This window comes from Pipistrellus kuhlii, unplaced genomic scaffold (genome assembly GCF_014108245.1).
Source record: "Pipistrellus kuhlii isolate mPipKuh1 unplaced genomic scaffold, mPipKuh1.p scaffold_m20_p_7, whole genome shotgun sequence".
In the NCBI taxonomy this organism is placed as follows: Eukaryota; Metazoa; Chordata; class Mammalia; order Chiroptera; family Vespertilionidae; genus Pipistrellus; species Pipistrellus kuhlii.
In genome coordinates this window covers 41,353,352-41,368,153 of record NW_023425573.1, presented here as the reverse complement: position 1 = coordinate 41,368,153, position 14,802 = coordinate 41,353,352, and the positions used below count along the sequence as shown (strand labels likewise).

The following is a 14,802-nucleotide window of genomic DNA, read 5'->3' as shown; positions in this document are numbered from 1 at the left end:
TATAGATAGGCAGGATTTAGGGAAAAGTGAAGGTCTGCACCCATATCTCTGTACAAGGTTTGCTACTCAGTCTCACGTCCATTTCCGATATACAAAATGGAACCTGTGGCAGAAAACTGACACCAAACAGGACAGCAGAAAGGGAGAGAGTAATTTCTGTCTTAAGCTCAAAAGTACATACATTTTTGAAAACCTAAGTACTGTGAGATCCTTGTTTCCTGATTCCCATGCAATCACAGCATCCTGCTGAACAAATAACTCTTTGTCTTCAGTCTGCTTTCAGATAAGAAAAAACAAATTACATAGCGACTAGGAAAGCACTTGATGTTCAGGGGACATTTAACATTCTTTTGACCTAGTAACTGATAATAAATATTTGGCTGCTTTTGCCTCAACCACACACTTAAGAATTGGGACATCTGCAGATGCAGGCTCCAGAGAGATGTTCACTGAATTTATTTTTTGGCAACAGAGAAGAAATTTTGGGTTTATTTTCCTTTTCCCTTACCTAATTGAAAAAAGGGCCCCTTATTTTTTTTTTCTGATTTCCACAATTTGAGTATAAATGGACTTGAAGCTCACAATCATAAGCTTGGTCTATATTCAGGGGACTTCAGAGAGCAATGAGGTAGTTGATAGGCAGAATGACCTAACAGAAGTATAATTTGTGGACCTTGCTTTTGAGCAATGTATTTTAAGTAGACTATCGGGAGATTAGGGCTGGTGATAGACTGACAGATACCGGTGATGCCAAATTCTACCTGTCTGGGTGCTTGAGAGGAGAGAATAGGATGGACCTCAATAAAGAATTAAAGAAAGAATCAATACATGGACAAAGCCTAAAAAGACCCCATATCCAAAATTAAAGTAGTTAATTTGAAGTAGTTAAATTGAAGAAGCTGAGCACAATAGATTAGAACTAAGTATAAAATGCATATGATATCTGAAACACTTCCAAAGGCAATTTAGCCTTAGATGCATGAATGTAATGATAAGAAAAGAATAAGATTAATTATGATACTTAGAAAGGGATGCTTTAGGTCGATAGCATAAAGAACAAGTCATGCATGGTTTCTAGATGCGAGAGAAGGAAAAGACATAGCCACTTAATATGTTTTTAGTGAACATATTTTTTATTCACACTGTCCTTTATAATACAATTTTAAATGCAGGGACTAATATAACAAAGACACACTCAGCTCTATCTTATCCTGTTTTAAAGGGCTAAAATATTACCAAACCAATTGAAGCTTCCTGAATACCCCTTCTTGGTCTCCCCTATCTTCTAGAGGTAATCTTTATCCTGAATTTGGGGGTTATATTTCCTTTTTATTTTTATGCTACATGTATTTATATGCGTATGTGCATATGTGTGTGTGTGTGTGTGTGTGTGTGTGCGTGTATTCATGAGATATAGCATTGTTTTGCATATGACCAAACTTCACATAAGTACTTAGTCAATTTTTTAAATCAGTGATTTAGTGAAGACTGTTTGGCTCAACTAAAGTTCACAGTTGACCTGAGAATGAACAGGTTTTACTTAGCTCCAACCTCAGCAACTTTGCTTTGATGTCTGTTGCTTCTCAGAGAAACACCCCAGCCTTCAGCAAATGAGGAAAACTGTTTGTAATCACAGAGTTAATTATTGATGGAGATAGAAATAGTTCAGGAAATGTTTACTCTGGGACTGAAATGCAAGTCTGTATATTCCTTGCATGGATGAAGAGCATGTTTTCCCCTAGAGTATTTCATCGGACTCCTACTCTAATGGAAGTTTAAAAGCTAAACTTGGGAATTTAGATTACATGTCTGATTTTCTAAAAGAATTTTTCATTTCTTATGCATGTTTTGAACAGAATAGTTGTTAAAATTATTTTATGTGCTATTTTGCTTAAAATTAACTTAAAATTTATTGAATGAAGGGCGCACTCATACCTTTAGTAAAAATTCAGATGTCAATTTAGGATCTATGTCACACACACACACACACACACACACACACACACACACACGACTGTTTGCAACCCAAAGAGGCCTGTGCCTGTAATCAAATAGGAGATTTTTAAAATATGAGATAAAGAGGTAAGGAACACAACATTAGAGAATAGCGGTGATTTTCATGTGGCAACACTTAGACAAGGTGACTTCATGGAATAACTAGCATTTGACATAAATCCCGAGGGAGGAGTAGTGTTTTAGCAGGTATAGAGAATGAGTGGCTAAGACAGAGAAGGGCCCCCTGGGTAATTACTGTTGACTTTAGTTGACAAGCGCACTTTGGTTTCAACTGCCCTGGTATTGAGAAAAAGAACCAGTGCAGTCCTTCCTATTTCCAGCTTTGCAAACAGCCAGTTTCCATGCAACAGGACAGAGACTCTTAGGAGGCAGTGCCCGTGAATGTTTCCTCGATTGGAAACACCATTTTAGCTGAGTGCATTGTCTTTAATTTTCAGGTGTATCAAATCGGGAAGAGGCAACATAGCCTCATGGTGAAGAGCCAGGATCCTGGGACCAAACTGCCTAGTTTCCAGTCCTGGCTCTCGCTCACCCTTGCTACCTAGGTGACTTTTATCAAATTGGTAAACTGCTCTGCATTTGTTTTCTCACCTGAACAACCACAAAAAGAGCAATAATGACAATAGTGCCGACCTTGTTGTGTGGAACAGTTGCACTAAATGATTTCCTAAAGCACTACAGCTTAGACTAGCATAGAAGACGCTCCAAAATGTCAGTAAAATGCCCCTTGTGCTCACCCTGCTCTCTCTAGAATGTTTTCTGAGTTGAGTTCAGGGGTCACTCTGGATGTGTTCCCCTTGCTGCCACTTTATTTAGAAATCGGGGTCCCTGTACAATTTGGGTGACGTCTAGCAGCAAGATGTAAGACCTCAGCTCTCTAATTTCCTGCTTTTTTTACAGTGCATTTTATTCGTCTTGATTTAAACAAAGAGCTGTTTCAGCTTTGTTGTGCAAGGACAATAAACCAAATTCTGTGGGAGGGAGTTTTTACTACCTTTCATTTAATTCCTCAGGTTGGATGGATAGAAAAGGTTTCCATGTCCAAACAAATGCAGTGGGAACACACCGGCTTCTCTAAGTCCAGAGTGCCCTTAACGTCTGTGGAATCTGAGAGGAGGCATTGGGTTCAGTGCTATGCTTGTGTCCTGGTTTTGCCACCTAGCAGCAGTGTGGGTTTGGGCGAACTAATCCTTCGGTCTCTGTTCCCAGTGGAGCGGCAGTTTTCAGCCCGAGTGCTGTAGGAAACATACTCTCGTGCCCCAGGAATTTTTTAATCATATGGTACCTGACTGTTTAGTTAGGGGCTCTGACTTTTTCCCTTAGATTGTCAAATTAAAAAGTGACAACAGCCAACATCACAATCGCTGTGCAGTGTGAATGAATCAAAATTATATCTATTTTTTTTTTTTTGGTCATATTGGCAAGAAATACATTTTTGGGTGTGCCACAAATTAGTGATTAGTTTATGCGTGCCATGAGATTAAAAAGGTTGAAAATCGCTTCAGTGGAGGTTCCTCCCTTGCAGAGTCCTTTCCTCGTCTGGAGTCTTTCTGGGATTGCATGGTGCTTTCTCACTCGTGTGGGATCGAATGAACAAAATAAACCGATAAACCTCCACCAACGGCTCAGGATCCCGCTGCTCCTTCTGCTAACCAGACGGATCTTCTGCTTCTCAGGCTCCAGAATGGGTGGTTGTTCCCATTCCTGTTTGCTGCGTCCTTATGAGTTTACTAGCGGTCCGATGCACACATTCATGCGTGGGTAAGGCCCCTACACCTGGCCTGCGAGCAGGGTCATCTTCCCCAGCTGTGGGCAGCCGGCCCCGCCCCCCCCCCCCCCCCCCCCCCAGTTCCCCGTTCACCATGGGGTCATCGGAGCCTGCCAGCAAGGTTGAAGAATCGGAAGGTTGGTTGTTGCTGCCCGCTCGCTGGCCCAATCCTCCGCCACCAGTTGTCCTCTGTGTGTGGGGCGACTGGCAGGGTGGGGACCCTGATCTGCCGTTTCCCACCTCTGCCACCACCCATCCTCTAGTTCCCCCATTCCCCCATGGGGCGATTGAGTGCTGGGGGCAGCTCCTGCATTGAGCGTCTGCCCCCTGGTGATCAGTGTGCATCATAGCGACTGGTCGTTCTGCCATTCTGTTGATTTGCATATTACCCTTTTATTATATAGGATGCTTTCTTAACAAAATTCCTCTTCTGCCTGCTTAGTGCTACATTCATAGGGGCCCAAAGGTAAATGCATGCATTCAATTTGCATCTTTAACCAGGAGTCATCTTTACATTTTTAAAGGAACATTCTTTTTTTAAAAAAGCTTTATTGTTGAAAGTATTACATATGTCTCCCTTTTTACCCCTTTGACTTCTTCTAGCCCGCCCCTGGCCCCCAACCCCAGGCCTTCACCACCCTATGGTTTGTGATCACTTACCCTTTGAGACAGCATGAAGGGACCTGGAGAGTGTTATGCTAAGCGAAATAAGCCAGTCAGAGAAAGGCAAGTGTCACATGATCTCACTCACTCCTGTGTGGAATCTAATAAACTGATGAACAAAATAGATCCAGAGACACAGAAGCATGAATCAGACTGTCGAATCTGAGAGGGAAGGTAGGGGTGGTTGGGAAGAGATCAACAAAAGAATTTGTATGTGTATATGCATAATCCATGGATAAAGGAATATTCTTTAACTATATTTTTTGTTATAACAACTGTGTCTTTCAAAATTTCTCTGTAAAATAATAAATTTAATGGTTCCCAATGGACACAAAACTCTTGAGAGGGAGGGTATGAATGGGGGAGGGGGGCAATGGTAAGATATATACATAGATAATAAATTTAAAAAAATCTTTAAAAAATAATAATGGTTCCTTTCTTCATCCCCTGTTTTTATTAATATGTGAGGATTTATTTTTCATTGTTGTTGTTACATATTATATATTAAATTATTCCTTAAGAACAATAGTATTTAATTTGACAGTGAAATATAGGGCAATTATTTATGTTGCTAATAATAGTACATAGTCCTTTTATCCTAAAGTTATATTTTTGGAATGCTTAATTTTTATTTGTATACTAGTGGCTTGGAATTGGCCTAAGTTTTTTAAGGAAAGGTTAATGAGTTATGAATTTTCAGAGCCTTTAAATATGGAAGGCTATTTTTCATTTTCCTTTACAAGTGAAAGACAGTTTGGTTGACAATAGCTTTCTTTAACGGAATATTCTCTTTCTTCTGTAACTTAGTAATACACAGGAGAAATTTAAGTGCAACTGGACATTTGTTCCATTCATGATGACTCATTTTCATTTGATTTGTGTGTTGACTTGTTTTCATGCCTGAATACTAAAGGGCTTTTAATTAATTTTAATTATAGGATTCAAAATTTTTGTCAGAAGGTGGCTTTGAATTGTATATTGTTTGAAATACAATTTAGTCTTTTTTCAGTTTTTAAAAATTGTGTCTCTGATTATTCTATTTCAGATCTTCACTTGTGTTTTCTCAGAAACAACTGTCATTAGACAGGTTTTTCTGATCCTTCATCTGTTAGTGTTCTTTCGCCTATTGGTTCTTTTCTCCAGCCTAATGTGGGTGTTTATCTTTTACGTAAATTATTTAATTTTACATAGCATGTATCTACTTCCCCCCACCCAAGTGGGTAAAAATTCTGTCTCTTCATTTTTAGTTTCTTTATTTCACCTGCAATCTCTTTTTATCTTACCCATCAGTCCTTATTGATTTATAGTTTTCCATTTTCATTTTTCAGGGACATATCTTCTTGTATCATATTAACAATGCCAAATACTTTTTAAAAATTTACATCTGATTAGTCTAAGAAGTCATTTTTAGGAGATAGTCCTTCCTTTGAATTTTTAGCATCTCTTTTCTTTCCATAATTACTTATGCAATACTTCTTAATAGACCCATGATGATTTATGTTATTTTCATTATTCCTTCATTTGGAAATACCCACCTAGACCTGCTCACAGAAAGGGTGCCTGGGTTGCTCTTGGCCTCACTCTCTGTCCTTTATTCACCAGTAATAGTCCCTTTCTTAAATCTGTAGCAGGTTATAGATTCTGCTACATTTTTGATAAATTCGAAGAGTTTAAGCAACGATCTCCAATGTCTTGTTCACTGTTACCCTGTATATGGATTATATAAGACTCTAATACCCAGAATGCAATGCCTCCGTATCATCTTGTCCATAAATCTGTTTTTCTGCAGGATACTAAAGTACTTCACTTTCCTCACACTCATTGTTTGAAAGTAGCAGTCACTCCTTGATGGGATGGTGGGAGTTTCCTGCTTCTTCACAAAGCATCATGCAGGACAGAGAGCTGACTAGGTTTCTGAGTGATACATATTTTTGTATTTCTGTATGAGATGGCAGAAAGTGGAGAAAGGAAGATTTTCCTCCCCCCTTCAAGTTTCATAGCTTGTTTTTTGTTTCCTTTTATTACATTTTTAATATCTAATTTATTTTTTCTGCTGTAAATGTTTTTTCTCTGATTTTTGGAATAGGTCAAAGGTTATCCCCTCCTTTTTGTGGTTAGATACTTTTGTGGGAGGTAGGGAGAGGCTTTCGGGGGGCTGGGTAGCTAGACACCTTTTAAAACTTTAACTTGTATGAAATGACACAATTTTTAAAAAGTACTTTCTGCATGTGGCAAAATGCTTGAAAAATTTGCTTTCTGCAGACATTTTATGCAAATAAACTTTTCCTTGTAAATATTCATCACAAGTTGTTATTCAGATGATGAAGGCATCTGTGTTTCTGTAATAGAAACTATGTCTTATGAAAAATGGGTCATTTTTTGCAATGAAATAAAAATGTAGATACATATGTTATTGTAGGAATTCCAATGATTTCCATAAAATTTTAATTTTACATAAAAACTGCCTTGTCACTGCCTATTAATAAGTTTTAGAGCTGAAGCAGCTGTTATAAATTATTTTATCAAGGAGTTGCAAATTCAGTTGCCTTTAGGGGCCAGAAAAGTGACCTGCAGATTCATGAAATAGGTTGGATTAATATAAAAGGGATTGAGAGTGACTAGAGAGAAGTGGGGGATTACTTCTGCTATCAAATCCTTGGGCCACCAGTATAACATGAAAAGCAGTATAATACAAACCTACTCTTCCATTATAGAGATAGATCTGAAGTCAAAGGATATTAATAGATCTGTCCAAAGTTTGGAGACTATGTGTCTTAACCAGAACCAGCTACATAATTTGCAGGGCCCCATGCAAAATAAAATGGGATTAAGAATTTCAGTGGTGATTAAGAATTTCAAGATAGTAACCACAAAGCATTAAATCAAGCCTGGGACCCTATGTGACTTGTACAATTACATGCCCTTGAAGCCATCCCTGAAGTTCTAAGCTCTTCTCTAAGTGTGAATTCTGACCTTAATTTCAGAATGCTTAGAGACTCTGATACATTTCTGATAAAACTCTGGGGATACCAGTGTCTTTATTGGGTCTTACTCTGTCTTTTATTTTAAGGTAACTGTCATTTCTTCCAGAAAATTTTGTCTATAACTTGAATCACCTCCTAAAATAACCTTTTCCTTTTCACCTTATTTGAAATCTTTATACAGCTTGCAAACACAAAAAGCAATTTGCCTCCTGACAAATTGAAGTTGACTAGTAACTTTCTCCTTTGAGTTAATTTACTAGTTATAACTTGAAGTACCTTTAACACCATTAATAACATAACCTAAGGAATGCTATTTAATGAAATCTAGCCAGCTTTTAAGGATAAGCTATTCATACCCAGAAAACATACGAAATAAAATTTTGGGAATTGAGTACTAGCGTAAGAGTTTTGTTTCATTTGAGCTTCAGTTAAGGCAAGTTAATATCTGAATCAGAATTCAAAAATATCTTATGTAGCTTCATATTGTTGAAATATATCCCTTCATGGACGATTAACAAGAGGTCATTCACATGGGGGGAAAAGACAATGAGCAAATGGGCAAATACATTAACTAAGTGAAAGGAAATTTAAGTTATGAATATAATTACTAATATTTAAAACATTTGCGGTAAGCTATGCACATGAGTGTATATGTTCAGCTAGCATTGAAATTGCTCAGTAAGTTTAATCTCGGTTTGGGGCAGGGGTGGAGATGGGGGTAGCAAATTTCACGGATTTTTTCACTCATGTATATCAGTATATGCTGTGAAATATAAAAACTGAATGTCATAGAATTTTTTTAACCTTCTACAGGTGGAGATTTTCATTTTACCTTTACGTATTTACCTATGGAGTCCGGTTCCTGAAAAAGGTATGGTCTGCCAAGTTACTTTACATAATTCTTATGTAACTGTAAGCCTAGATCTCGTTTTTGTTTCTTGTTTTTTCTTTTTCTTTTCTGTATGACAGTTGTAATATTTTAAACAATCATAACAGGTTCCCTATGAATTGCTTGTACATTTTTCTTTGACTTACAAAAATATTTGCAGTTTATTATTCATAATAAGTAATTTTTAGGCAGATTCCTAACATACTTTTGTAAATAATTTGTTTTTTCGGTGAAAAGGTGTTGCTAAGTCCTGTAACCACTCTCGTTGTTATTTATTGCTGGTGGTCTTAAGAGCCTTATAAAAATCCATCTGAGGCTTGAAAGAAGTTAGTTTACACATCATCACACAACTTGAAAAAAAAATCAGTTGTAATGTGAATTATCATTGTAGTCCTCACCAAAAGAAATTATTTTTTAATGTCTTTATGGTTATTAACAGTATAACATCAACTGCTGGTGGGAAATTCAGTTCCTTTCATAGATTGTGTTTCCCCTACAGCTTTGCAATTCGTGCATCTTTGAAAGCAATTTCCTGAGGCTGCCATAGTCTTCTTGGTTATTTCGATGCTTAATGTCACTATGAACATTTAGGCTGCTTATTAAAATAAAAATTCATGAAGATTCATCTTCTTATAGTCATGCATATATAAACAGTAGTGATATTTTTTTGCAAAAGATGGGGAATTATTTTTAAATATTTTATATTATTAACCTTTATAGTTATATCAAACTTATCTTTATTTAATTAAAAATTTTTTCCAAATTAGGGCATTGTGCCAAGTAGTATGCCTTATTAGTAAATTTTCATGTAAATATTGATGTGGAAATTGCAAATACATTTTTATTTTAAATATCTAAGTTATAAGATATTGTCTGTCTGTGGCAAATTCTATTTTAAAGAGTGGCTGTTTTCAATATCATGTTTTCCTAAAAGAAATATTCTTTTTACTTGCTGTATTCTCCTTTAGCAACTACACTTATTTTTCACTTACGAAGATCACATGCCTCAGAAGCCATTTGAATAGATTTAAAAGGGTGAGCTTCATTCTGCAGGCTGTCTGAGCATGAAGAAATTCTCAACTTAGATAAATAAATATGGTGGAAACTGCTTATTTTGGAACCATACTGTTCTCTTTTTCAAACTTACTTATTTAGTGAAGAAAAAAAAAAAAGGAAAGAATGGCTGTAGAGCTTTTATGCTTACAAGTTTATTACCTTTAGAGAGGAAGTAGCTTTGCATGAAATTTTAGCTGACATGGCAGAGCTGGGCTTCATGAGAACGCCGCCTTGCTAGCTGAGGTGAAGGTTTGGAATTCATGTTGGGTTCTGTTGGTGAAGGGCTTTGATGAACAAGAGAAAATTCTGAGAGCCAAGAGCCCTTTTTCTGCCCTTTCCCCCAGATCTGTAGGACATACAGCCAGCCTACCATTTGTCATCAGAACAGCAAACACTTTGACACTTCACTCTGTTCCTAAACAAACTAAATGGGACAAGAATATTTTAAATCGCCAAGTCCTCAGTGGTTCCATAGAAGGCTGGAAGAGGCCCTGTCAATAGAATATTGTTTTGAAAATGGTTTTTCCTTAAACTAAACAGTTCTCTTTCAAGTGGTCCCTAAAACGCTTAAGAATGAGAAAAAAAACTAGATGTTCTTCTTTGTGTTGAATGACTTGTATTTTAATACTCTTTAAGATGCAGTCAAATGTGGATGAACTGTATTGTTTATAGAAAAATGCACATAGAATCCACGTGACTGAACTCGCGGTGGAGGACTTCATAAGCCATCTTGTCCAACCCTCTTACTTCACAGCGGAGGAAGCAGAAGCCCCGAGAGATGGGTGGCCTCATGAGGTCAAAAAGTTCATTTATTAAAATGAAACTGAAATGAAACACACTGCTCTCTCTTATTCCGGTATTTCCCCCCCCCCCCCCCCCTTCACCAGTCTGCCCTAATCTCAGCAGGATTTCAAGTGATTTTCTTCTCCGGTTAAGTTAGCAAAATTGACCTAATGTAGCCTGTTGTTTCTATTATAGAACTTTAAATACTTTAATGGATATTGAAAATATATTTCTATTCACTTTCTTGGAGTGGACAATATATTTGTCCATCTATCCTGAGGGAGAAAATTACCATGCAGGCAGCAGCAGAAAAAAATCTAAAGAAGGTAATGAAAATTTTCACAATACACTAAATGTTAAAAAAAAAAAATACCATGGTAGTGGACCAATATTAAGAGGTGAGAGATCACAGCTGCTTCTTACTTCTGGCATCAAAAATATGGATTATTACATGGGCTGTCAGAAACCTGACTGGGCAGCTTACACAGCCTTTAGGCAATTTTCTTCTGCCTTTAGGTCAAATGAGCCTGATACATACCATTTTCTAGGGTGGATTAAATAACTTTAAGAAAGCTTTTTATCCTGAAATTCTATAATTCAGTTAAAAAGATATTTCTCAAACACAAAATACCATGATCCTACAGTAATGGACAGAGAATCCTAAAAAATAAAAGCAAACAAAAAATTAATAAAAATTGGAAAACCATAGAACTGTAGATATAAAAGTGGTACATATGATCTAAATACCTTATTTTATAGATGAGGCATGAGGTATCTCTAGTGTAAGAATAGCTTCGATTTTCTCTTCCATGCTGAAATATATTCAGGATAAATACTAAAGTTTTATCAAATGCTGTTAACTTTTCCCAATTAGAATTGGCTTAATCCTATAGGAAGAATACTAGTATACATATTTCTCTGAGATTTTAGTAGAATTTCAACATGTAAATATAACTGACTTAAGTGCCCTTCATTTTAAAATATTTTTTTTTTGTATTTAGAAATAAGGCAGTTAAGAATTTTTTTAATACATATAAAGTAGGGTTATGTAAGTAAACATTTGTACTGTCTTAGTCTTGGGAAGACTAAGACACATTTAATCTCTTCTTCTCAGGAGACATGAAGAAGAGATTAAATGTGGAAGAATTTGATTAGGGGGAATGTCATGAGAGAAAAATGTGGAAGAGGGAGGTTAACTAGAAGAGCTTTTGACTACAATACGAGACTGGCCCTGAGTGTAGAAGACAGGGAAGGAAGGGAAGAGGTTGGGTGAAGCTCTAGGCCTGATGCCTTTCTGAGTAAGGCCATTGGGAAGCCCTGGAGCCACAGTTGACCAACAAAAGAGACTTGTGCCTTCCAGAAATGGGCTTGTCTTTAGAATTCCTGTCCAGCCTGGTCTTCATGCAAATGTAGCTGTGGATTTTGTAGCATAGCAGCTGGGCCCTGGGTTAATTATAATCCCAACCATCCAAGATCCAAGAGCACATCCATGATTGCCATGTATGCTTAAAAAAAAAAAAAAAAATTCCAGCTATTCCGAGCATAGTCAAAGGATATGCCATGAAATAAGACCCTATATATTAGAAATTCTGTTTTCATATATAGGATGCCTAGAAGCATAGAGAACTATTCATCTGTCATACTTTTTTTTGTTGCATTTGACTTATGGGTGGCCTTAATCTTCATTATGTCATAGTTCTTCTAGTTGATGTGTAAATGTGTCTTTGGAGTAATACACAGGCTGACTTCCCACATGAGTTGGGTAACCATACAAGCTGTCTTATGGTTAATTCCCCCACATTTTCAGATACCTTCTAGAGTATGTATGTTTATTTATATAAAATCAGCAAAATGTTTTTGTAGTTTCATGCTGACATACAAAGGAATGAGCCTCATTTATAGTGATGTGATATTGCTCAGGTGTGCATATGTTATATGTTGCCTTTGCTTTAGTTTCTTAGCTTAGAGCTTCCTGTATTGACAGCACTAAATTTGGTCATGGAAGAAGACTCTAGAAAGCATTGGTCTTACAGACATGTTAGTGAACTGTTAAGTAATATTATTGCAACATTAGTAGGAAATATAATTGAAGATAAGCCTTGCTCAATAGTCTGTTCCCATAATTGCTAGACACAAGTGATATTTGCCTATTGATATAATTGGTAGAGACAAGTACTTTTATAAAAGAAGACCCAGGATTACTTCAAGTGATCTGAAATCCTACCACACAGTGTGTTCAGACAAATTAACACATTTTTCTAGGTCCTAAAAGAAACCACAGGTCAAGTTTTTTAAACACAGAGAAAGCCACCTCTCGTTTACTATTACCTTCCTTCTCATTGGTAAATTAAAGTTTGTGTTGGGTGGAGTACTATAAATAGTTTTCTTTGAGTTCCTTTACATATATATATTCTTAAATATTGTGTCACAGGAATGCAATGCAAACATATGTGCAACTGGGACTTAGGTAAATATTTTTTCTTATAATCTACAGGTTAGGCTAATGTATTTCCAACTTTTTTGACTACATGGTGCATTTTATATTACAATCCATTTTGTACAAATGCATGTACACAATTAAAATATAGCATTTAATCAAAATGTACTTAACCTCTGTATCAGTCAGTGTTCCATCAGGAGACACAGGAGTTCTTTTAGGAGTGACTATAATATGCAGAATTATTAACCATAGGAAAACCACCATGACTGTGTCAGTCTAAGTAATTGATCTGCTGACGGTTTGCTAGCAGTCTGTGATAAGGAGCTTGACCTGAATGTAAATCAGCTCACTGCTTCTTTTTTTGAGAAAGTCTACCTGTGAAGAAAAGTCGGCTGAATGACACAGTGTGCTTAGTGGAGGTTAATTCACATTCTGGTGAAGCAATAGCTAACATTTCAAGGACTAGCTCTGTGTGTGCGTGACACTTTGATTAGCGCTGAACTGAAATATTACTGCAGTGTGTCCTGTCAGGAAGAAGCTCCCTCTCTGAGGACCTGGGGCGTGTAGGGAGAAGGTTGGGTTGTCAGAACCTAGAAGCTTGAAGTAGTCAGACAAGACCTCTGAGGAGAGAAGCTGACCAGGTGGAGTCTGTGAGGGACCACGGGGAGTCAGTGAGGCTGGTTCTGGAAATGAGGAAAACCACACACTGCAGTAGAATGAACTGCCACTGCAGAGATGAGGATGCATTGCTGGGGGAGGGGGAGTGAACAGGAACAGGGAGCAGGACAGAAAGGATACATGGAGGGCCCTTAAGAAGGCCTCAGAAGACCAAGCTGTTAATCAGATTTATGCCCATAGGCAAGTAAGTCATTTAATCTCTCTGGGATGTCATTGCTGCATCTCCAAAATCAGCCATGTGGACTAACATAGCATTTTCTAAACTCATACTCTGTAATTCAGTGAAGAATAACTAATCATTATGGTAAACTGATACAACCTATTTAGAAAGCAACATGGTTTTTTAGAATAATAAACGTAAGTATGTTCATATATTATGCCTCAGCAGTTCAACTCCTATGAATTTATTCTGAAAAGAATTGTACAGAACTGAAAAAAATACATTGTAAAATTATTTACTACAATTTAATATATATACATATATCCTATATAATAAAGAAGCAATATGCAAATTAACCCTCACACCCTCACAAGAGGGCTGCTTATGACCAGGCCAGCAGAGTGGTTACTGAGGGATGACCAAACAACTGAACAAGCAGGCTGCATGGATCGACCAGGCTGGCAGACCAGGCTGGCAGGGGGGCAGTAAGGGGTGACCAGGCAGGCAGATGAGCAATTAGGAGCCAGCGGCCCAGGATTGTGAGAGGGATCAGGCCTAAACCGGCAGTCGGACATCCCCTGAGGGGTCCCAGATTGGAGGGGGTGCAGGCTGGGCTGAGGGGGACCCTCCCTCATGCACGGATTTTATGCACTGGGTCTCTCTCTCTCTCTCTCTCTCTCTCTCTCTCTCTCTCTCTCTCTCTCTCTCTCTATATATATATATATATATATATATATATATATATATATATATAAAAGCATAATATGCAAATTGGTCGGATGACGGAACAACCGATTGCAATGACGCATGCTGACTACCAGAGAGCAGATGCTCAACACAGGAGCTGCCCAGCTGCAGGTGGGTGGTAAGCAGCAAGGGGTCCCAGACTGCAAGAGCCCCAGGCTGCAAGAGGGATGTATGCCAAAGGGTCCCGGACTACAAGAGGGTACAGGCCAGGTTGAGGGCCCACTCCCCACCCCTGGAGCACATGAATTTAGTGCACTGGGCCTCTAGCATATCTATAGCCATATATATATATATATATATATATATATATATATATATCCATAAATATGAAATAACAAATTGTAGATATGAAATAACAAATCCAAAACAGAATTTAAAACACTCTTACTGTATAATATTGGTAGAATTATTTAAATTATTACTATAAGAATGACAAAATAACATGCAAACACTTAATATAATAGCATAAATAACTATATTATTTATAGTCTTAATAAAATGTGTAGTATAACTTTACATGAAAATAAACAACAAACTCTTGTATATGTTGCTGTGATAATCAGTTATTTGGATTAATGGAAGGCAATAGGTAAATATGAAAAGATTCCTTTTAGAAAG

The 14,802-nt window shown here is 37.3% G+C and overlaps 1 protein-coding gene across 4 annotated transcripts in view; it reads left to right on the top strand.

The window, feature by feature from the left end:
* CERS6 (ceramide synthase 6) overlaps window positions 1–14,802 on the top strand; it is a 254,564-nt gene that overhangs the window by 130,532 nt on the left and 109,230 nt on the right. For 3 of the 4 annotated variants that reach the window (XM_036422062.2, XM_036422065.2, XM_036422063.2), the window contains exon 4: window positions 8,245–8,302. The exons of the other annotated variant lie outside the window; for it this stretch is intronic. In XM_036422062.2, the coding sequence (XP_036277955.1) occupies window positions 8,245–8,302 (58 nt within the window). The remainder of the gene's footprint in view (window positions 1–8,244; window positions 8,303–14,802) is intronic. 4 annotated transcript variants of the gene reach the window in all.